The sequence below is a fragment of the Sinohyriopsis cumingii genome, chromosome 4, assembly GCF_028554795.1.
Source record: "Sinohyriopsis cumingii isolate HCF-2022 chromosome 4, ASM2855479v2, whole genome shotgun sequence".
Classification (NCBI taxonomy): Eukaryota; Metazoa; Mollusca; class Bivalvia; order Unionida; family Unionidae; genus Sinohyriopsis; species Sinohyriopsis cumingii.
This window is the reverse complement of record NC_142964.1, coordinates 85,309,684-85,333,204: the sequence shown is the minus strand read 5'-3', so window position 1 is coordinate 85,333,204 and position 23,521 is coordinate 85,309,684. Positions and strand designations below refer to the sequence as shown.

General features: G+C 35.8%; 1 protein-coding gene across 1 annotated transcript in view; it reads left to right on the top strand.

Annotated features, from left to right (window-relative positions):
• Positions 1-23,521, top strand: part of LOC149801585 (uncharacterized) — a 125,109-nt gene that overhangs the window by 81,167 nt on the left and 20,421 nt on the right. Inside the window, exons 17-20 of the mRNA XM_089956813.1 lie at positions 798-927; positions 3,934-4,755; positions 11,512-11,735; positions 19,974-20,133. Coding sequence (XP_089812939.1) covers positions 798-927; positions 3,934-4,755; positions 11,512-11,735; positions 19,974-20,133 — 1,336 coding nt within the window. The remainder of the gene's footprint in view (positions 1-797; positions 928-3,933; positions 4,756-11,511; positions 11,736-19,973; positions 20,134-23,521) is intronic.

The following is a 23,521-nucleotide window of genomic DNA, read 5'->3' as shown; positions in this document are numbered from 1 at the left end:
CGACATTTTATAATAAAAAGCAAACAAACAAAACAAATAAACCAGCACACTTAACAGAATCAAAGTTGGCATATGAGGTCGGCTTGCCTTGTAATAAAATAACCTTTGTATTGATATCCTTTTTTGAAAATAAAATCGGCTTAAAAATATTCAAAGTCAGTTTCTGAGGTCAGCTTGCTTTGTAATAAAAATGACATTTGTCTTTGATGTCCTGTCAGTAAGTTCAAATAATGAGATTACTGCTCGCTGCCAGTTGTGTTTATTCACTACCCGGGCTTAAATTTGCATGACATCTGTAGTTATAATTAATACAAACAGGCACTGATGTTTGTGGGTAAATAGTATATTCAGCAATAACTTGCTTTAATAATACTTTTTTGTTACCCATAGTAGCGAAAAGATTGTCACTTGTACTCAAGTGAATGTATTTTCAAATAATGATTTTTATTTGCCAGATACTCTGATATAGTTGACCTGGATATAATTCAGTCTTGGTTATTTTGCACCTAACACCGTGTCATGCTTGAATGTGTGAGTTGTCGGTTGATTATTTGCCCCTCATTTGTGATTTTGTTGGATCCAGTTTTCAGTCAGATAACATATTCAAACCTTTGAGTATAAACAAACACGACATGTTTCTCAATGTTCATGTCCCAATATATACAGTAAATACAGTATACAGTAATTTACCAATTAAATTTCATTTATGCATTTCATGATGATTAAAAAAATGCATTGATAGGAACACTGGCTCATATTCAGATGGTTTTATCTATCCTTTTTTATTCATTTGTTAGTGAAGATTGTGTTCTTAACCCAAGACAGGAAGTTGTTTTGGAGGACACTGAGCAGAAACTTGTTTCAAAGGAATTGTGTACAGAAAGTCAAGGAGAAAGTGAAAGTAATCATCAGGCACAGCATATACATGTAAGTTTATATCTTGTACTTATTTTGGTGGTTTAGATTGATATATAAAATGTATTAAACAATTATGTTTGTTAACGTTGTATTAAAGTAGAAATAAACGGAAATAATTAGTCTATTTAGGGTTTTGTTGTCTAAATCTATGTGTGGTATAACTCAGTATCCAGTAGAACTTCATGATTGTTAACCCATTAATGGAGAAATATAAAGTAAATAATTGGTGCACATTGACTTGAAAACTGTTGCATTGGAAACTGTTTTGCTTAAGAATATTTTTGTCATTTTTGTGGTTACATTATTCATTGTAGGTCAGTCAAAATATAATATTATTGATAAAATATTGGTAATGAAGGAAGTAAGAACACTGTACAAGAAAAAGTCATTTGTTTTTAATCTTTGTAAAGCAGGGTTCATTTGAAGAGGCACTGGTAGCACATGACAAATGTATCACAATTATCAGGTATGCATTCTAAGAGAAAGTTGATATTACTCCTGGAACATGTTTGGCAAAGATGAGACTTTAGTGTGTATACTGTAAATACATAAATCAATTCCTTTATTTTCATAGTTATCATTTTTTGTGGGTTTGTGAAAAATGACATCTTTGTTGTCAGGACGTAACTTTGTTTATATGATAAGGAGTTCTGTTGATGTCACAGAAGAATCATTGTTTGTTAGGTCATTAAATTTATGGTATCTAGAAACCATGAAATTTAAAAAAAATTATCCTGAGCAAGTGCCTGTTTTCACCACTATTTCTTCCTTTTCAAACTACACACTTGTCATATCATTCATATGTAAGGCAACATACCATACAAAGTACAGCCTATAAATACAAAGTACAGCCTATATCAGTGTTTTTCATTATTGTTTTTGGAAAGTAAATAGACTGAATTTGAATTATATCAAATTTTTTCATCTGTGTTACAGTAAAGTTTCCAGAATCACAATACCAGTTCATGCCATATGCAGATTTCACTGGTCATATTGAATCAAATGACACAAATTATCAGCAAAATGTTGATAAGTTTGTTGCTGTGTTATTTACAGTCATCGTTGAAGTACCAGAGTATTTGCTTTTGAGTGAAACTGGATTTTTAATCAAATCTTACCTACATACTGAATTGGCAATCACATGCTGACAACACAAGATTAAAGATGAGATTATTTTCATAAGTTGTAAAAGATCATTATTATCATTCACAAATAAAATTAAAGTTTTTGAAAAATATGACTGGTGAATAGAAAGACATTTGAAAACATGACAGTACATATTTAAGGAAAAATTTTTATTGAAAGTGAAGAGAAAATCATGTGTAAAGTGAGGACCTGCTGCCAAATGTTACATTAATTAATTATATGAAATAGGTGGATTTTTCAGCTGAGCAATGATGTTTCTTTTCTTTTCTTTCTTTTCTGAGAACAATTTATTCTAATTGATAATGACTGGTGCAGTGCTAACTCAGTGGGTAGAGTGTATGACTCATAATCCAGGGATTACAGGTTTGATACCTACCCTGGCCATCCCAGGCTGGTTGCCTCAGTAAGCCCTATATACTAGTACATAGTTCCCATACTCTTGGCATGATATAGCTAATGAAATGCTGACAGTGTTAAAAAGCAAGCAAGCAACCAACTAGTCAGCTCTTTTTTGAAAAAGGAAAGGTTATGACTTTAAATAATACTGATAATATTGAAAAAATTGAGTTAACACAGCCTTCACAAAACATATTAACAAGTCATAATTTCAGTAGAAAAAATAAATAATCAAAAATTAAAATAAAACAGCAAGACTAATTATTTATAGGTTTATTTATTCAATTACCATAAATATTGGAAAATAAAGTTTCCACTTCAATTTAATCATTCATGACTTTTCATAAATTCGCTTAGCGTTTAATATTTTGGGTAATATTTTATGATGAAAACCTAAACCTTTGCAGTAAAAGGTTTTACTGGAAGTGTTTGTTCTTCCATTAGATAGCCAGTGATAAAGTAGGAAAGAAGAACCGGATTCTTCTCATTAGTCTTTATAGGATGAAAACCGATACAATGACCATACTAAAGAATTCCTCTTATATCGGTATATCATTTGAATTCAGTGTGGCTACTGCACACAAATTGTGGTGTCATTTTAAGGATTTCCATTCTCTTTAACAGCTATTCTTTACTGGTTACACTATTATTATTATTGTTGTTATTAATATTTAAAAGATTAGCTGGTAATAATTTGCTGAAAGATGAAGTTTTTCCAAATAAAAATAATCCATATATTGTTTTGAAATTGCAAATATTTTTGTTTTTATTCGATTTAGTAAATATTTTAAAGTACCGTCTCGGATATGTTTATAAATGATGCTTCATTTCTTACAGTCATTGTTTCCTGATACATGTGTAACCATGACCTTGGAAGCACATGGTTGTACACAAAATACCAAATTCTGAGTTTGAAAATCATTTAGAAGATTCATCTTTTTTCAGTGAAATTAGGTTGGAATTAAGTTTATCAAAACACTGTAGGATGTTTTTTTCAGGTAAAACAAAATTCCTATCACATAGCACCTGCTGAAGTTAGAGAGAGAGAGAGAGAGAGAGAGAGAGAGAGAGAGCATTCAGCAAGTTTTTTTATGATGTATAAGCAAGTGATTCTTGTATGCAAAAGATTACATGGCTTCTCCATACCCAAGTAAATGCTCACATAAGGATTGCATTGAACAAAAACTTAAGCATTACTTGAATAAACTTAAATTAATAGCACTGGATTTTTTTTGAGAAGGTCCTTCATGAATTTTATTTAAAGATATGCATATTAAGAAGTAAACATCCACATGCACTTGCAAGATATTAGTACTATAGTGACAATTGTGTGTGCCGAAAACTGGTCCCCAGACAGTACACCATGTATACTAGTAAATTTACAGCATATGAGAATTCATTAAATACTTAATGTGGAAGTGTCAGCCAGAACTTATATTGATTGGACTTTTTAGTCTCCCTTTTTTTTGATAGACTAGCAGTGATATAAGAGAGGCAATGCAGCTAGACACAGAGCCCTATGATCCAAATGAGACCCTTGAACCAGGTACATCTTCAGATCGAACCAAGTTAAGGGAGGCAGTACAGTGTGGAGGCCAAATGTTGTCACAACCTCTCATTACATGTACCGGACAGACTATAGTGGCTGGACTGTGCCCACCATTGTCTGTCAGTGTATCTGTGTCAAGACAGGGTTCATCAAGGGTAGGAGATAAACAGATAACTGCAGACAATGGCAGACATAATGAAAGGAAAGATGAAGATGTATTGAAGGAGAGGTTATCAGGCAAGGTGAGACATTCTGTTCAAGAGAATCCTGATGCAGACAAGAATATGGTGCAGAAAATTGAAGATGTTAGTGGCCCAAAACCTGCTGTAGATGTGGCTGGTAATACCTATCTTCCAGTGAAAGTGTCATTAGTTGAAGGTCAAACTCCACAAGTCTCAAATACAGCAGAGAGCACAACTTTGATACAGACTCAAAGACAAGAATGTCTTGGACTTGCAATTCCAAGCAGACTTTCCACCAATAAAACCATAATTGCCACCTCTTCTGGACTGTATAATAAAAATGGTAATACCAGTAGAAGGAAAATTAGCACTGGAAAAGGAAAGCTTGTGTACAAAGGCCACCGCTTAAACCGTCGAGAAAACCAGATGACCTCCAGAAGTTTTGAGCTAAACACAAAAGAATATGGATATAGTGAAGAACAGTTACATCCTAGCAAGAGAAGGAAGATAGATCCATATACTTTTTGTGGTTCTGAGTCACAGACAACACCTGGAAGAGAAGAGGTAGGGTTTCAAGTATGTTCTTTAGTGTTTTACTGGGGTTGAACTGTCATGCAGACGTTTTGTGTAGCTGTCATGCAGACGTATTGGGTACCTCTGTCTAATGATCAAAATACAGGAATTCATTAAATGGGATGTTTATTGTTTGGGGTGGGAGAATGCCCTCTGGGTTCACTCAAGGTGCAACACTGGTTCTGAAAGAAAAGATCTTAGTTTTCAAGTATGTTCTTTAACCATGGCAATGTGTCATTGATAAATATTATTTATGAACTTCTTTATGTTGTTTTGATGGTACATGGCACAGATTATATAAGATTTTGTTGGTCTTTGGAATAATACTCAGAGTTATTTGTGACATAATGGTCACTTTCTTGTCATCTTCTTTATTATCGGTGACCAGCTAACTACCCTTCCCATTCTCCATTTGCAGTAACACTGATTTTACAAGTTAAAAAAATTATTTTAAAAAATTGATTGCAATGAAACTGCAAACTGACTTTTTCAAAAATAAATTATATTTTAAATCGTGAGCTGAAAGTAACAAATGCAAGGTACTACCCTTACATGAACTGCTTATAAGACGGATCTAACTGCAACACAGACCTTGCTGGTAGATCTGGGTCTGTGCAGTTTATTAGGAGTAATCAGTAGACAAAGAACATAGACACTGATCTGCAGGTGCATTATGCTGCTAGAGATCTGGATCTTTGTTGTTTGCAGTTTGACTCACCTTATAAGTAAATATATATGGTATATATGCCATTATCTTGATGTGATAGAATGTTAGGCTGGAAGATATTTGAAGTTGACTACTTGGCTCTTTGCCATTTGTACTTGAAATCAACATGTTCTGAAATTGAGGCCCATACTATCAGAGGTGAAGTGAGTTTGATTAATATTTTTGTTAATTATTGTAACCTGCCTCTCTCCAATAAGCCATAGAAAGGTTGCAGTATGCAAAGTTCAAGAGCTAGCATTAAGTGCTTCTGACAATTGGCACCCTGTTATGGCAGATAATATAATTTTAGCTGTAAAAATATGCATTTAAACCCACCCTAATGGTCACTTTTATATATTGGTCAATGAAAGAATTTCCACAATGTTTAAATATTCTGTAGATTTAATAATGTTCACGGTTCAAGAGCCTGGCTTGAAGAAGACATGGAACATATTGTTTTCTTAATGTGGCTGGTGACTCCATTTCTTGTAATGTTGCCAGATAACACACATCATTAGCATTGATGTAGCCAGATAACACACATCATTAGCATTGATGTAGCCAGACAACACACATCATTAGCAGTCACAATTATATTTATATATATATATATATATATATATATATAAGATCTAAAACTTAAGGGTATGTCACTGATTGAATTTGACTTTTTGAATATTGTTTTGTTGGTCTGTGTCAGCAAAGGATCGAAAGTGAGGTCACACTCCTGGTTAACAAAACCCTTACATTTAATTAAGTAAATAAGCAAATAGTGTTCTACTGATCATTTATACAACTGAATAGTATCAACCACAATTAGATAATTAGCAGATAAACATGGTCTTTCTTAAATGGTTTACCTATAAGCATTTAGTTGTTAATGATTCACCTTGAAAGCTGGCTCTTTTATATGGTGCAAAGACTTCAAATTAGCCTGTTGTCAGCCCAAATCTTTTTCAGCACACATGTCAAGTACTGTTTTAACCTCGTGCCTTTGGGACATTTTTGAGGTCTCACAGATCGCCCCACAACAGTACATGCTAACTGTAATGTTATCTGCTTCAGCATGTGTCAGGAATTTAGTAGCTGAAATATATTATAGTTTGAGTTCAGTTTTAGTTTTATGGTTTCTATTTTAAGCATAAAATTGAAATTTGAGATCAAAATTTGTTTTGGTATTTGGAGTTGAGGGTTTTTGATTTACTGTGGAAAAAAACATTGTCTTAAAGAAGTACAGATTTGGTCTTGAAGGAATTCTGGTTTACCAACATTATGGCTTTGAGGAGTTTCTGAAAGAATACAAATCATTTGGCAAATTACAGTCCTTTCAAGTGCACTGGATCCAGCAAGGGATCACATGTGTCAGGGATTAAGATAAATGCAATAAACTGACAACAAACAGCGCAAATTATATCCCAGATATTTCATTGTTATGGTAGTAATTAAAAGCTATTAGGTGATTAATAAGCAAATTTAGAGAATTATTTAAAAGAAAATGTGTCGGCTGCAAAAAGATGATTTTATTTGAGCATTGCTGTCTTTTTCTAGTCTTCTTGGTTTAAACCGCTTAGTTTCAATGTACTGAGGCAGGGTATCCAGTAAGATACCTTTTGTTTCCTGTTTTGGAACTCCAGTTGGGGCTGTGATCAGTTGCAGTAAGTGTTATATCACTGAAAGTGTGGCCATGGGAGGAGAAGTGTTCTGCGACTGGGATTCTGTACAGCTTCTTTGTCATCCAATCAGATCCAATCAGCCTTTTCCTTCTCTCCATATTTTGTTAGGTCATTGGTTGTTTGTTTGTTAGCCGTTTGGGAAGCCTCCGCTATCAGGTCTTTGTCATAACCTCGGTAAATCAAATGTTTAGATAACTCTTCAGACCATTTTAGGAATGTTTCATTGTTGGAGCAAATTCTGCATATCCTCAAAACCTGGCTATTTGGCAGATGTCATTATGGCTCATCATTTTCTAGGTCAATATAAAATATTTTCCAGCATCTGCAACAAATTGAAATAAACTAGATGAAACAATAAATTTAAAGGTTTCATTCCTGTAGAAATAGTCACGTAAAATTTTGCAGGTACAATGGTTTTTCTGTTTTATATGTTTGTCTTGTCTGTGTTTTGTATTTACCTTTGAAAAATGTCGAAAGCACTCAGGCTAGTTTGATACTAGTTTTGTACTGTTCGTTGTCAGTTTATTGCATATATATATATATATATATATATATATATATATATATATATATATATACATACATATATATATATATATATATATATATATATATATATATATATATATATATATATATATATAGATTCATGAAAAAAAAGGTGGTCAGGGGATACATCTTGATGAGTACAAAACTCTCATTACAATGTCATATTTCTTGCTTAACTGACTTTGGTTAAAGTTGTGTTTTAAGTTTATTACTCAAGCTTTGTTAATTCTTCAAACTAGATAATCATATGCAACTCTGTTAGCACCATCCACTTGCCACAAAGGAATGTCACTGTGACCTACATTTCTAATTTTACAAAGTTGTTGCATTTAGCTTGTGACTAAATAGGTTTTAGCACCCAGGTTACATACTGTTGTATTATGTTATTTAGATTCATTAAACTTGATGGGAGAATAATATATCTTGATGATTACTACTGCATACTATCATCAGTAAAGTAGGTCATAGTGATGTATATTTCATGCTTTGCTTTGATTAAATTGCATTGTTTTTGTTTATTTCACAAGCTCAGTTCAAGATAGAATCATCAAAAATTTTGTGAATTTCTGTAACTCACCATTACCACAAAAGAATGCCACTGTGACCTGAATTTGACATTTTACTGGCTAAGATTAAGTTTTTGCTTTTAGCTCATGACTTGATGGGATTTTTGCACCTTGTATTCATGCTGTTGTACCTTGAATCTTGAAACTTGCTAAGAGAATGCATCTTGATCAATACTATTCTCATCACAAAGTAGGTCACTGACCTATATTCCATGCTTCACTTTGGTTAAAATGCATGTTTAAAGTTATTTCTCATCTCTCAAACACTGTTTATGATAGAATCCTCAAACTAACTGATTGTATGCAACTCTGTTAGTACACCTCTCCCTCGATAACTCGTGCACAATTGAGTCCACAAACATAGACTGCACTATAAGCGAGGGCGCGAGTTATCGAGGGGCCTCCAGAAATTGAAAAATTCCACTTATACATAGAGAAAACCATGGGGGGGGAACTGCGCTGTTTAATGAATGAATCCTCCTTTTACAATCACATTGATGATAATGCTCTTTTTCTAATGAAGTTGTTCGTTACTCTGTATAAATAACATTTATTTTCAAAATTTCCAGCATGTGAAAGATTGTTCCAACTGGTTTCAACAACTATTATGTGTACGTGAAAACATGTGTATTATGTCACTGCTTTTTGGTTTGTTGATTAGTCTGGTTCCCAGAGTGGTATTAAATAGTATACTAGCATGTTGGGAGACAAAGTAGCTGGAGACTAGACTATACCACCAAACAAGATTCCTTTTTTACAAAAACTAGTAACATTTTTTCGTGTCACAATCGGCTATGTCGTAACTCAATTTTTGTATTGTTCAGTTAGTTCAATATTGATGTTGTGATTTCATTGAAAGTAATAGTAAAACTTATTATCATCCTTGAGGATATTTCTAAGTGCCAATTCTCTCAAAATTGCTTGCCCACAATGGTCTGTATCTGTGAAACCAAGCTCTTTATTTTAAAAATGAAGATTCGTTTTCGCTTGGTTGCCTTGTTATCTTTGATTACAGTTATGAAAGAGTCAGTCAGTTTAAGGTAGTTTGTGTTACATACACAATAAAATTTATAACAGTGTTCGATTGATCAACTGATGTGAGTTCACCCAGCATACGACTGGGACTGCTAGATTTTAGGTATGCAGGATTTGCGTGCCTTTTAAATTATTTTTATATTCCACCTCCTTTATTTGATTCAAAAGACATAATTAACATGATAATACAACAAAGGCCAGCTTTTAATTCAGTGCAACAATACAACAAATACTTCTGCAGGTTGGTTATCAAAACACAGCACTTAATTAGGTTCTCAGAGAAATGCTTGCGGACATAGCTGTTACAGTAGATGGACATATTTTACGTTTAAATACACATTGCATTTATGATGATTACACTTAAGTGAAACTAAAAGATAGAATTAAAACACAAATTTCACTGAATAAAAGTTATTTAATTGGCATTTAAATATTAATGTACTGCCTACACTAGGCATAGGTGAAATTTTCATTGATCGAAATTTCCTTAAATATCTTTAATTATGGTGTACTAATAATGTCATTTGGAAAGAAAACGTAACCAGTTATATGACCTCTTTTTAAAAGTTGATAATTTCAAAATGGTAATTAAAGTTTCCAGGTCATATATAGTGTTTTTGCCCATAAAACAAGTGATATATCAATGTTTCAATTACCAGTTTTGATCACGATTTTTTTAAAGTTCAAGAAATTGGGATCAGATTTTTTGTATTTTCTGGTTGAAAGAAAGGGATCCACACCTGACCCAGTGTTATAAGCAGGTACGCGAGTTATCAGGGTGCGAGTTATCGAGTGAGTAGTGTACTATTACATCATTGCTAGCAAAGAATATCACTGTGGCCTACATTTCACATTTTGTTGGTTTAGATTCAGTTTTTACATTTAATTTATGAACAAATGTTGTTGCCACTGTGTGTGTGTGTGTATGTGTGTCTCTGTGTGTGTGTCTGTGTGTGTGTGTCTCTGTGTGTCTTAGAGATTTACAAATCAGCTTCCCCAAATCAGAGATAAGCTCACATTTGACTTGTGCAAGCTTTAAAGTTTCCATGTCCAAAAAATTGAGCTGGGGTTTGTTAGTGTTCTGTTAATAATTGAAGCCAGTTTTGACAAATAAGGATTAAATATTGCTATTTTAACTTAACAGTTACATTTTAATCGTAATATTTGTATAGGTCTGGAATTACCTGACGTTCAGGTCCATAACCTTAGAGCGTCCGCCTCAGATGCGGGAGGTCGTGGGTTCGATCCCAGGCCGAGTCATACCAAAGACTTACAAAAATGGTACTAACAGCTACCTCGCTTGGCGCTCAGCATTAAGAGGTTAGTGTTAGGACTGGTTGGCCTGGTGTCAGGATAATGTGACTGGGTGGGACATCGTGCCACATGTCTGCGGCATGATGCCTCAGTGCTGGACATCACTATAAGCTGCCACGCTGCAGACATCGTAGCAATATGACTGAAAAATTGTTAAAGCTACGTTAAAAATCCAAATCACACACACACACACTCAGGTCCATAACCTCACATCGGGCAGTTTGTTAGCTGGCTGAGTATAAAGAGTGTTTTGATGCATGTTTCCATCGTTAGGTGAGTACGGCATTAATTGTTAATGGCATAACCTTTGAGATTTCATTGACAGGTGTGGTGGGAATTAAAGGCATGCATCAGTAAGGATTAACAAACAGAATTTCATGCAAATTATGATCAATGAACCAAAAATGTAACATCCACACACAGTATTTATGATCTGTTGCTTATGTGGTAGGTTACAAGAGACCGATAAGTAAATACTGCTGGCAAACAATTAAATGATAAGAACAAGTGTTCTCAACCTTAAAAGTTGGCGTGTCAAAAATTTGTATGTCATTGATTTCAAGGAGACTAAATGATAATTGGAGGCAGAAGTAGACGTGAATAGATATAATGCACCCCAGCAGAACATGATAGATTGAAATCTTATATAATTTTGTGACTATTTCAGTGATGTACATAATTTTACCCTCTTTTAACTAGCTATTTCAGAGCCAGTTTCTTCCAGATTTGAATCATAAATGCTTTCCAGATGTGAGACATCGTTTTTTTCCTGGAGTTATAAAACTATGGCTTGTATACCATTCAGACTTTACAGTATTTTACATGTACTTGTTATGCCCAGGAAAGACACAGTAAGGCAGATTTCGATATTGCATGTATTGATTTATTGTTTCATTCTTTATAGATTGTACAAAATCCTGTCCATTTGACCAGACGGCACTCCATTCCTACAACTGTTACCCCAGAAAGAACACCCTTATTGTCCCGAAAAAGGAGGCGACTTATTCACAAAAAGACAGGACTGCTAAAGTCTTCAAGTTCTGGAGACTCAGAAAGGTCTCAGATCAAACCGAAAGCACATGTCCATTTCCAGACAGAACAAACTTGGGCTCCGGATCCATCGTTATGGTCAGTACTTCTAGTTGAAGATTTAACTTTATTTATCTTACATCAATTACACATTTTTACTGCATACTTCATAATGAGATATTGAAATATACAGTTGGAAAAAAATTATATTGCCTCATTGGGAACACCATTTTTATCACAACATTGGTAATATTGTGTTGGGAGCTTATTTCTTCTTTTCCCATTTAGGACCTGTATTTCATAATTTAGGCCTATTTCATTTTTGTTTGACTTCTCTTACTCCCTCTCTCTCTCTCTCTCTCTCTCTATCTGTATGTATGTATGTGTGTGTGTGTGTGTGTGTGTATATATATATATATATATATATATATATATATATATATATATATATATATAAGGTTGAACAGATGTTAAAATGGGTTCACTTCTATGAAATCAATGAGGAAGTGCCATCAGAAATGCCTACAATTAACCCAAGCAACAAAAAGTAACGTATATATTGGCTTATATTTTGAGGCCAACTGCAAACAACAAAGATTGTGATCTGTCATAGGATAATGAGCCTGCAGATCAGGGTCTATATTGTTTGTTCTCCTAACAAACTGCACAGACCCAGATCTGCTGTCACATTATGCAATGGCAGATCTGGGTCTGTGCAGTTTGCAGTTGGACTCGACTTATAAGTGAGTATATATGGTTGGCTGCAGATATTGATTTTTTTTGGTATCATTAGTTGCCAACATGAGTCATGTACATTTTCGTTGACTGCATTTTCATGACCTGTTGCCTTTTGGTATTTTGTGTCACCCATGGAGTCTTGTATACCTGTTACACTACAACAAATTGTAGATATTTCAAGAAAAACTCTTGATTAAATATAGTAAGAAAATTTTAACTCTCATCACAATTTTATCACGTCTGAAAATGATGGAGAAATCAAGTATTGATGACTGTTGGTTGCAAACTGTAATATGGGTGCAGCATTTTATTACAAAAATAGGCTGCAGGCTTGCCAAGACCACACAAAAACTCATGTTTGAATGCAGAATAAACAAAAGAGAAAACACTAATCCTTGCAAGTAAACTCACAATCATTAAAATCTGTTGTTTACTGATGTTACTCCTAGAAGTCTGTCGGAAATGACCATTCTGTCATGTTTCTACAGTACCCCACCCAAACAATGTTAACTGTTATCAATCCACATTGCCAAGAAACATGTTAATGAAAATGTTTTTAAAGTCTCTTTATTTTCATGAGAAAACAGTCATCTATTGGACAAAATACACAATGCGTATACGTACAAGCTATATACCTCAAGAGGGAGACAACTGCCTCAGTCAGGAAATCATAATATCCTGCAACTGGGTGGTCTCCATCAATCTTCAGAATGTCTGCCTTCATATCCCCATCTTCCTACCACACCAAAATTTTGTGTCAACCAGGAGGCATTTGAATTTCAAGCTCTTCCGTTTGGCTGTGACATTGCCCCCCAGAGCCTTTACCAGGGTGATATGAGTACGTTGGTTGATGTTGACTCGTCTGTTTCATCCCAACCAAAAAAAGACAGATTTTATTCTTTTGCAGGATTTTGAATATATGTGTTGATGAATGTCCTCACTAGCCTTGGGAGGATCCATGTTCTTCTGGACATGATAATCCAAATTTGACTCCCATAATAGTTCTGTATTCCAAGAGATTGTCAGCTTACCTTTACCTCTGTCTTTTTGGAACTCTAATTTGTCTCTTAACTTAGTTTCTATAAGGATATTTTACTTATTTCCTGCTCTTCTTTATGTAATACTTGCCTGCAGGTTTCCTGTCCAGGCTAATTATTTCTCCTCCAACTAGTATTGGAGGGCCAGGATAGAAAAGAACATTACCCATATCTGATTCCAGATGCCTACAGTATGTATGCCATTTACAGATTTAAGTGATTGATAGTATTGCAATGTTATGAACTTGGTTTTCTTGTACCAGGTATTTCTGTGTGAAGGATCTAGTTTATAACACTGGTAAGGCATTGATCCCATTTTTTTTCTCTAGAAAATACAAAAAGAATTGGCCCCTCGTGAACCATGATCTAAACTAGGAAATGAAACTTTGATATATTCCTAACTTTAATGTTGAAAACTGCAGTTAGTGCCCAGAAATCTGATTCAGCATCATGAAATTTGCAACTTTTTAATAAGAAATTATGTTACATTAAGTTTTCTCTACAGAAAAAAATTTCTTGGCACACTGTAAATAACAATATTAGATGTTATGTTGATCCCTGAAAGTGTCAATGACAAGCACATTAAGAAGTAAATACCAACTAATTCAGTTTTGTCAAGTGAAATTCATGTTTTAGTTCTGTCTTTCAATTCAGTTTAAGAGTAATCATTACTGCCATATGCCCTCTTGTATTTAAACATGAGCATTTATGAGAATCTAATTATGTGCAGACTCTGTTTCAAATTGATATCCAGTTTGTTGATTTGCTTTTTGTATTATTACAGTCAATTAAAAGTAGACCTGTTTTGTATTATCATGTTAATTGCGTCTTTTGTATCTGATAAAATAAAAGGGGTGGAATAATAAGAGTAAACAGTTAATAGCATACTACCGACATTAGAGCTGGTGGTCCTAATCAACTCTTTTCAGTTAATGAATTACACACAGGTATGAATATTATGTTGTTGTTGTTGTTGTAGGGTTTAACGCCATTTTTCAGCACACGATAGGCCATATATGCGGCCAGTATTAATGTTGGAGGAAGAACCCAGGAAAACCCCGGAAAGAACCACCGACCCACGAGAAGCTACTGGCAAGCTTTCTCACATACCAACATTAGCTGATGAATATTATGATTTAAATGACATAAATTATCTAACATTAATCAGTGGTTTATTGTACTAATTCAGAAATGTGTTCAGCGTTAGCAAGAGAAGCAAGTGAAAGGAGTACCTGGTGCATGATAAGTTCTGTTTCACAGACATTTTGGAGAAGTGAGTTCCAAAGTTTGTAATAAACATAAAATTCTTGAATTGGAATTCAGGTTTTTGTTCAAGGATGAGCAGATATTTCACTATGACTTGCAATGGAATATCTAACTTATAGAACAAAAAATTGAGTTTCGACATTCTTGTTTGTTATTTCATGAATTAAATGTCCCAGGTTTTTTGAAAATGGAAATCTTGTTTTGTTATGAATCAACAATAGCACTCAAATATATCCATATTCACATGCAAAGCAGTGACATAATCCAGTGTTTTCAAAGGTACCTGCAGTGTGTGTCAAAATCTCTTAGAGTAATGCTTTTCATATTTCAAAGGTTGGTCCTCTTGAAAATAAGGGTAATTTATACAGAAAAGTGAACAACTTCTTTAGAAAAAAGAATTTCATTGAAAAGTATTCCCAACAAGAAAATAAAATGAGTGGTAAAAGATTTAACAGTCACACACATTGTTGATGCCGATGCCAAAATGCCTTCTCCTCATTCAAATTTTAGAAATATATCAATAACTTGTGTCCTCACCATGCAGTCTGTATTTTTGGAACCTGTTGGTTGTGAGTTATTGAGGGAGAGGTGTATGTACAATTTAATTAACAATATAATCGTTTGTTTTACTTTGTTGAGAGAGAGAGAAAGAGGGACCTTATAAATGAAGTAAAACAGACCATCCCTTATGTGCCATTTGTTCCAGCATCCAGTCGATTGGTGGCAAGAAAATGTTTTGGATAATGGTATATGACAGTAAAACGCTGTTGATATGAAACTATTGCAGTCATTCACTGGGAAATTAAATCACCTTAGAGTCAGACAGTTTTTCTGGACTCTATGACTTCCAGTCTTTTGTTGAAATTGTCTTTTTTGCACTTTTTGCTTGACCCGGATGTAGTTAGGCAGTGTCATTCCTTACATCAAGGAAACACTACCAGAACTGTCCTTCATCTGCTGCAAAGTGGTTTTGAATTTCGACTACACAACCATTTGGGGATCTTTCAGTTCAGTAGTGTCATATCTCTTGGATTTTGCTGATTTCTTTTGGCACCACTTAAGTTTGGTCGACATGGCAGCAGTGGCTACTTAGTGGTGAGCATGGAACTGAGACAGTCTGGAAGTGCCACATTCTGGCAGTGTTCTGACATTAAATGTCCTAATAGGGATGTTCTGTTGGTAGTTTGGTGCTTTCACTGTTTTCGCTCTTATTACTGGAGCCTAATCATGCATTGATGTGAGCAAGACATCATATCCAGACAAGGCTGAGGAATTCACTTATGCCCTCTCCATGGTGTTTGATTCAGTCACATTAGAGAGACTGTGTACAGCACAGCCACTTGGATCTTTGGTAAGAAACATTCAAAGAACAACGACTGGCTTGAGGCTAACTCAGCCACACTTGTGCCAGCCATAGAAGAGCGTCGCAGTGCTCACCTGGAATACAAGCAGGATCCCCCTGCCAGAGGACTCTACAGGCATACAGGTCTTCCAGAAGCAAAGTGCAGAGGTTAGCACGGCAGTGCACCAATGAATACTGGCTTCAGCTCTATCAGAGCACAGTCAGCAGCAGATATCAGAAACATAAGAGGCATGTGCGATGGCATAAAGAAAGCAATCGGTCCCGCGAAAAAAGTGACGGCACCACTGAAGTCTGCCACAGGCAATACCATCCACAACAAGGGCAAGCAGGTTTAGCATTGGGTGGAGTACTGCTCTGAACTGTACTCCAGAGAGAACCACATGACCAACAATGCTCTCTGCGCCATTGAAAACCTTTCTGTCATGGCCAAACTGGATGAGAAAGCTACTGTGTCAGAACTAAAGAAGGCCACAGAGAAACTTTCATTAGGTAAAGCCCCAGGGAAGGATGGCATCCCAGCAGTAGTCATCAAGTGTGGCTGCAGCGTGCTGCTCGCACACCTGCACAACCTCTGCCAGTGCAGGGATGAGGGTGCAGTGCCTCAGGACATGAAAGACGCCAACTTTGTAACCCTGTACAAGAACAAGGGCGACAGAAGCGACTGCAACAACTGAGGCACATCCCTTCTCAGCATCATGGATAAAGTCTTCATATGCATCATCCTGAACAGACTGCAGATGCTTGTTAACAGAGTGTATCCAGAGTCGCAGTGTGGGTTCCACACAGAAAGGTCCACAATTGACATGATCTTCTCCATCAGGCAACTGCAGGAGAAATGCAGAGAACAACACAGACCCCTCTTCCTGGCCTTTATAGACCTCACCAAGGCGTTCGATCTGGTCTGCAGAGATGGACTCTTCACAATCCTGGCAAAGATTGGATGCCCTTCAAAGCTGCTAAGTATGATTCAGTCCTTCCACGGTGACATGAAAGGCACAGTGCAGTACGATGGCTCAACGTCAGACCCCTTTGACATCCACAGTGGAGTGAAACAGGGCTGTGTCCTTGCCCCCATGCTCTTCTGCATATTCTTCACTGTCCTGCTCAAGCATGCCTTTGGGACATCCACAGAAGGGATCTCTACCTGCACACACGATCAGACGGCAGACTGTTCAACCTGGCACGACTGAAGGCAAAGAGCAAAGTGTGAGAAGCAACCATCAGGGACATGCTCTTTGCAAATTATGCTGCTCTAGCCACTCACACAGAAGTTGAGCTACAGTGCCTCATGTACTGCTTTTCTAAAGCATGCAGTGAGTTTGGGTTGAGCATCAGCTTTAAGAAAACCAACATGATGGTTCAGGATGCAGACCCCCAAGCATCATCATCAACAACTACGAACTATTCAGTCAGTTCGCGTACCTCAGCTCTACCATCAACAAGCAGATTGGAAAGGCATCAACAACTCTACAGATTGTCACAGAGAGTGTGGAACAACAGCATGCTGACCCTGAACACTAAGATCTCCATGTACTGTGCCTGCATGCTAAGCACTCTCCTGTACACCAGTGAAACCTGGACCCTGTATGCCTCACAAGAGAAAAGACTGAGCACCTTTCACATGCGATGCCTCCAATGCATACTTGGGATCACCTGGAGCGATCGAGTAACAAACAACGAGGTACTTGAATGTGCCAAGATTCCCAGCATGATCACACTCCTCCACCAACATCACATCAGATGGCTGGGCCATGTACGTCTCCTCAAATACCATCTTTAATTCGAAACTTGCCTCCGGCAAAAGGTTGATCGGATGGCCAAATCTCCGCTTCAAGAATGTCTGCAAGCGTGACATGAAAGTCCTTGACAGCGATGTCAACACCTGGGAAGAGCATGCTCAAGACAGACCCAGCCAATGACATGCTCTGATCACTGGCCTGAAAGCCAGCAAGGACAAGCTACACTTGCTAACTGATGAAAAGTGATCTCAGAGGAAGAAGAAGCAGCTCCAACCCACACCAGACTCAACCTTCAAGTGCAGCAAGGACTGCCACTCCCGTGTTGGGCTCCATAGCCACAGCAGACGCTGCACAACCACCAACTGGGACATCTTGTGTGGGTGCACTTCCATCGTTTCTCGAGACTAACAGATGCCAACTTTTTACTGTGACCTACTTATTGCTACTGGCTTGTATGCTCTATGTTTGACCTTGCATTGAGTGAACTGGGATGATTTTATCTGTGGTGAAACTCCTATGTATTCCTTTGGCTGTTCCAGTTCACCATAGTATTTTGCCAAGAAAATGAATGGTGTGAAGATGGCCATTGTGGTGAAAATTTCACCTCTCACCCTTTCAACATACTTCCTAATATAGCCATCCTCTTCCTTGGCATTGACTTCCATTGAGTGAAGCAATGGCTTCCTCCACCCAAGCTGTTAGGGGCTTCACCAGAGCCTTGTTAACTGGATTTGTGGAAGAGCTAACGTAGTGACTGGGGGGTGGGACAGGCCCCCACTATACTTTGACTGCCGTGCAATCACTCATTTTGTTATTGTTATCCTCTTATATGCAGATGTGAGGTTGGGATTTAGGGGCTGTATTGACATAGGAGTTTCATTAAAAGACTTCATATGTCTGGTTGGTCTGCTTGCAAGAAAGTGTAGTGTAGGTTGTTACAGTAAGCAAAATAAAAAGGATGGACATTTCATACTAGCACCATCTCTGCAGAAATCAAGTTTGTGGTACTTGCTTAAATATCCCCATAAGCACATGGTTTCTGTGTTTCTCTTTTTAAAAAATAATTAATCTTTGACTGTTGGCTTATCTGGCTCCTCCAGGTTTGGACTTCCACAGTTGCACAGCTAAAATAGCCAGTTAATGTTGCTGCCATTACTTAATAAATATAAAAAACTTCAATGCCCAAAATAATTATACTAAGATTTCTTGAACAGCCATCTTTGCATTGGCCTTTAAGGTAGATGTCAACTAGGTGAGTGATTTCAGACCCACTTGGGCCTAATGTTTTTGTAACAGTCCTGAAGGAAACTGAGGAACTTAGAGGAATCACTGACTTTAGATGATTGGCAACTTAATTCTTGCACATGATTGGATTGTGCCAGGGATCAAACATAGAACTGCTAAGGTGTAAAGTTAACAAGTGAATCAATCTAAAAGCTGTCTTTCAGTTGGTGTACTTTTAGAATCAGTGAAATTCATTTATAATATGACACTTTGAAGCAGGCTACTCTCAAATAGTTGAAAACAGTTTTAGTCTTGTCAGGTACTTGAAGGTAGGGCATAGATATCCCATCCCATCACATTATTATTCACCCATAATGAGGAAGAGGAATTTAGTCATTTATATGTTAAATGTTTGATCTCTGAATCCATTAGATACACTGACTACAAAGGGTTATTTTGCCAGTCAGATAAGGCAGTTGGTAAAGTCGCACATTTACATGGATGGATTTTCAGACATGTGTGCAGCACCTAGAAACCAGGTTAAGGGAGACAGTGTTTGACAGCAAATTACATTTTCTGCAAATAGGCATATTTGTGTTTCAGTTTGAAAAAAATTATTCTGCCCTTTGTTTTTCTAAAGTATCATGATCACTTTAATAAAAATACAATATGACATTATTTTTTGTATACTACTGGCTGTGAATTTTCATGATAATAGCATGAAAGAATGAAACTTGTTTTAAAGACCTTTACATAGCAGTGTATACAGAAGTTTATCTAAGTTGTTCTGAAAAGATAGATGTACTTATAGAAGTCATGCTTTTTTGCATAGATGAAATTCATTTACACTAGTGTCAGAGCAGCAAACTTTGTGTGTGTGTGTGTGTGTGTTTGGAGCATTATTCTGTTCTGTATGTGAGTATCTGCCCTTAATTAGCCTTCAGCAAGTAAAATTTAGCATATTTCAAAGGTTGGCACCTGATCCCTCAGACACTGCCAGGAGTTCTCTTCCGCAGTATGACCAGCACTCTGTGACTGACTCTGTTGTCATCCCTTCAGCAGCACCACCCACTCAGCCCATTATACCGTCCACATTACCTCAGTTGGAGAAGAGATTGTCACTGGAACAGGTGAGGATCAGTTGTACAATTATCTTGTTGAGAAGAGATTGTCACTGGAACAGGTGAGGATCAGTTGTACAATTATCTTGTTGAGAAGAGATTGTCACTGGAACAGGTGAGGATCAGTTGTACAGTTATCTTGTTGAGAAGAGATTGTCACTGGAACAGGTGAGGATCAGTTGTACAATTATCTTGTTGAGAAGAGATTGTCACTGGAACAGGTGAGGATCAGTTGTACAATTATCTTGTTGAGAAGAGATTGTCACTGGAACAGGTGAGGATCAGTTGTACAATTATCTTGTTGCATAAAAATGGAAGGTAGTAATTTAATCATACCAGTATAATTTTAGAATGTTGATAATTTTTGTCTTGCCACAAAGCATTGGTGGGACATTGGTATCAAATTTCTTGCTTCTACAGGACTTAATGTTCAGTTTGTATCTTGCTTAATTTATCTGTTAGTGATTGAATTCTCTGAGTACATTCATTCTGAATAGTACTTCAATCTGCCAGCAATGTTGGTCACATTGACCTAGTTTTCATGCTCCAGGGATTAATGTAAGTTTTGCATTTACATCATTTCTTTAACACTGTTGCAGGTAAAGTTGCAGTAACCTACTTTTAAATCTTATTATAAATGTCATGAAATTTGTATTTTCTCCTTTCAAAAGTCCGTCTGATGCTTTTATTTGCATAAAAGAAAATTTGATAAAAAAAAAGCACTGCTGCTAAATGGGAAAATAATTTCTTATTGGTGGTAAGGGGTCAGTATGGTAAAAATTCAAGTACATTTTGATGGAGCCAGCATTTAACAGATATCATGATATAGGTATCAACTTTATGGCAACGAAGTTATCAACATTAGCATCATCAACATTTGTCACAGTCTTCAGTTTCAACATTAGTACATTATCATTGGATCCCTAAATTTTGCATGTAATATGGTAGAATTCTTATTTAACATGCATAAGAAGGTGGCATCATTACAAAACCATATGTATGCAAGATATAGTATTCTGCTGAACTACATAGTACATGCATTGTTATTATAGTTGATTCATGTTCCCATGGTGAAAATTAATGCATCCACTATATTGTCCGTCATAGACTGGTTATATTGGTTGTCGTGGATATCCATGTCATGGCTTGTAATGGATGGATTTTATTTTATTTGCCATTTAGAAACTTGCAACAAGATAGTTTATGTAATAGTGAACATCCACTACATCAGATGGAAATAACTTGTCAGCTGAGTTACAACAGACAGTGCAGAATGGTGTTTTTAAGTTGTACATGATGCCATATAGTATTCAAAGACTCATCACTGAAGTGCATTCGTGTTCATGTATTGTGATAGATGAAAAATAAATTTCTGAGCAGAGAACCATGTGAGAATATTTTAATGCTTCACAAAATATAAAAAGTTTAATGATACAGTAATTTTAATGAGCAAGAGAGGGAGTGCTTGAGCTTTTAAACAAACTAAAAGAAATCACATGTAAGTATTAGCATGAAAAGAAAGAGGACATTGAAGCAGTATATGACATGATTGCATGGACTACTTTATTCAGTTATTAAAACAAAAAATGTGCAAAATGCTGTGAATTGTTTTTAATAGTTCATTCTACTAGTTATTTTTAAATCATTTGCTGCACATGATTCCACTCAATGAAATCTGCATTGTGATATCCAAAATACAACCTTTGTTTAGTACTTTCACACCAAATGTACATATCCAAGGGACACATTTTCTAGACACATGTACTGTACTCTTACTGTTTGTACTCAGACTCTACTAAGCACATGTGCTGCAGTATTCTTTTGCCAACAGCTCAAACAAATATACTTACAATTGCTAGTTTGGTCATCTGACAAGTTCAGTATCTCCAGATTTACAACTAAAAATGATGAAAAGTATAATCACTTAAATATTTTCGGTATGAGGCTAACTTGCATGTATTATTTTCAGTTGATTGAGATAAAACTTCATTTGCTACAATGCATTATCTCAGTGGGTGCAGTATATTCTCTCACTCCACATGACAAATTCTGCAGAACAAGTGTTAAGCAAATATTGTTTTATTATCAGTTTAGTTACTAACTTGTTACATTTTGACTACATTATCTTCTTTAAGACGTTGCCATGAATACAAAATAAAACATTTTGCCAACAAAGATCATGTAAAAAATGCATATTTAAACATGATTAGAAACTAAGCCAACATTATGAAATTACTGAAATTATGTCTGTATTGGCCCAAATGGTGTTGAATCCTTGGGAACTAAAATTAAGTGGAGTTTTTTCCTTATCACAGAAGCAGTCAGTTTTCTTGATAACCAGCATACTTAGGTTTTTGCCACCCCTGGGTCCATTTGGAAGTCCCACCCTTGCCCAATAGCAAAGAGATGAGGTTTGGCAGAAAGAGAAGATCACAAACTGTCAATCTTCGATAACTGCTTGCTAGTCGTTGTTGCAACTACATATTTTTATTCACTTCAGCTGAAATTTAGCCTACTCATAAAATATGCCACCCTAGTTGGCCTGTGCAGAAATGTCACAGCATATCATCATCTTTAGAAATTGTCTGAAATTTTAATGGAAATGCCTGCTTAATATTTTTCAGACATAGTTGTGAAAAGAATCTCGGCAGTAGACACAATTGTGCTTTTTACTGTACCATAAATAATCTCTAGCTTTTGTGTATCTTCTTCTTAATCATAATTTTGTTGTTGTTGTTTAACTTGGACCATTTTATGCTCAAGCTGAACAGTTCATATTTATCAATGAGGCCATGTTTATACATTGTTAAAAAATGCTAAGCCACATGGTTGACAAGGCTAATGAATCTATCTCTACTTGATTTGATTGTTATTAAAGCTTTATTTCCTGGTAAAACTTTATCTACTCCACAGTGTTTGTGAAAGAGGTTTTGACTTCAACGGTTGTAAATCCCAATTACTTACTGTTTATTGTGAACCTTTCATATTAATTCTAGGATCATCAAAAATAGTTCAAAATTTTGTCAGTTAACAAATTCCTCAATGAAGATAATTGCAGGACATTTCAAAACTGCTTATTCAATTTCATTGTCCAATTTAGTGAAAAAAGCTGTGTTATATCAGTCTCTTTCTCTCTCTCTCTCTTAAGCATTTTAAAAAAGATAGACTGGTAGTGGAGTAGAATTTTCATCAGAAATGTCATAGGTATGCGCTGAATTGAAAGATAAATGTTGAAATTTTTTTATAGTTTGCTTTATATATCATTAAAATTTAGTTTTACATGGAAATATTACAGCTTATCCTCATTTTGTATCTAAGACAATATTATAAGTCCAAAATTCATTTTTCACAACTAATATTTTATTAGCTTTATAGTGTTTGGTTTTTGACAAGGTAG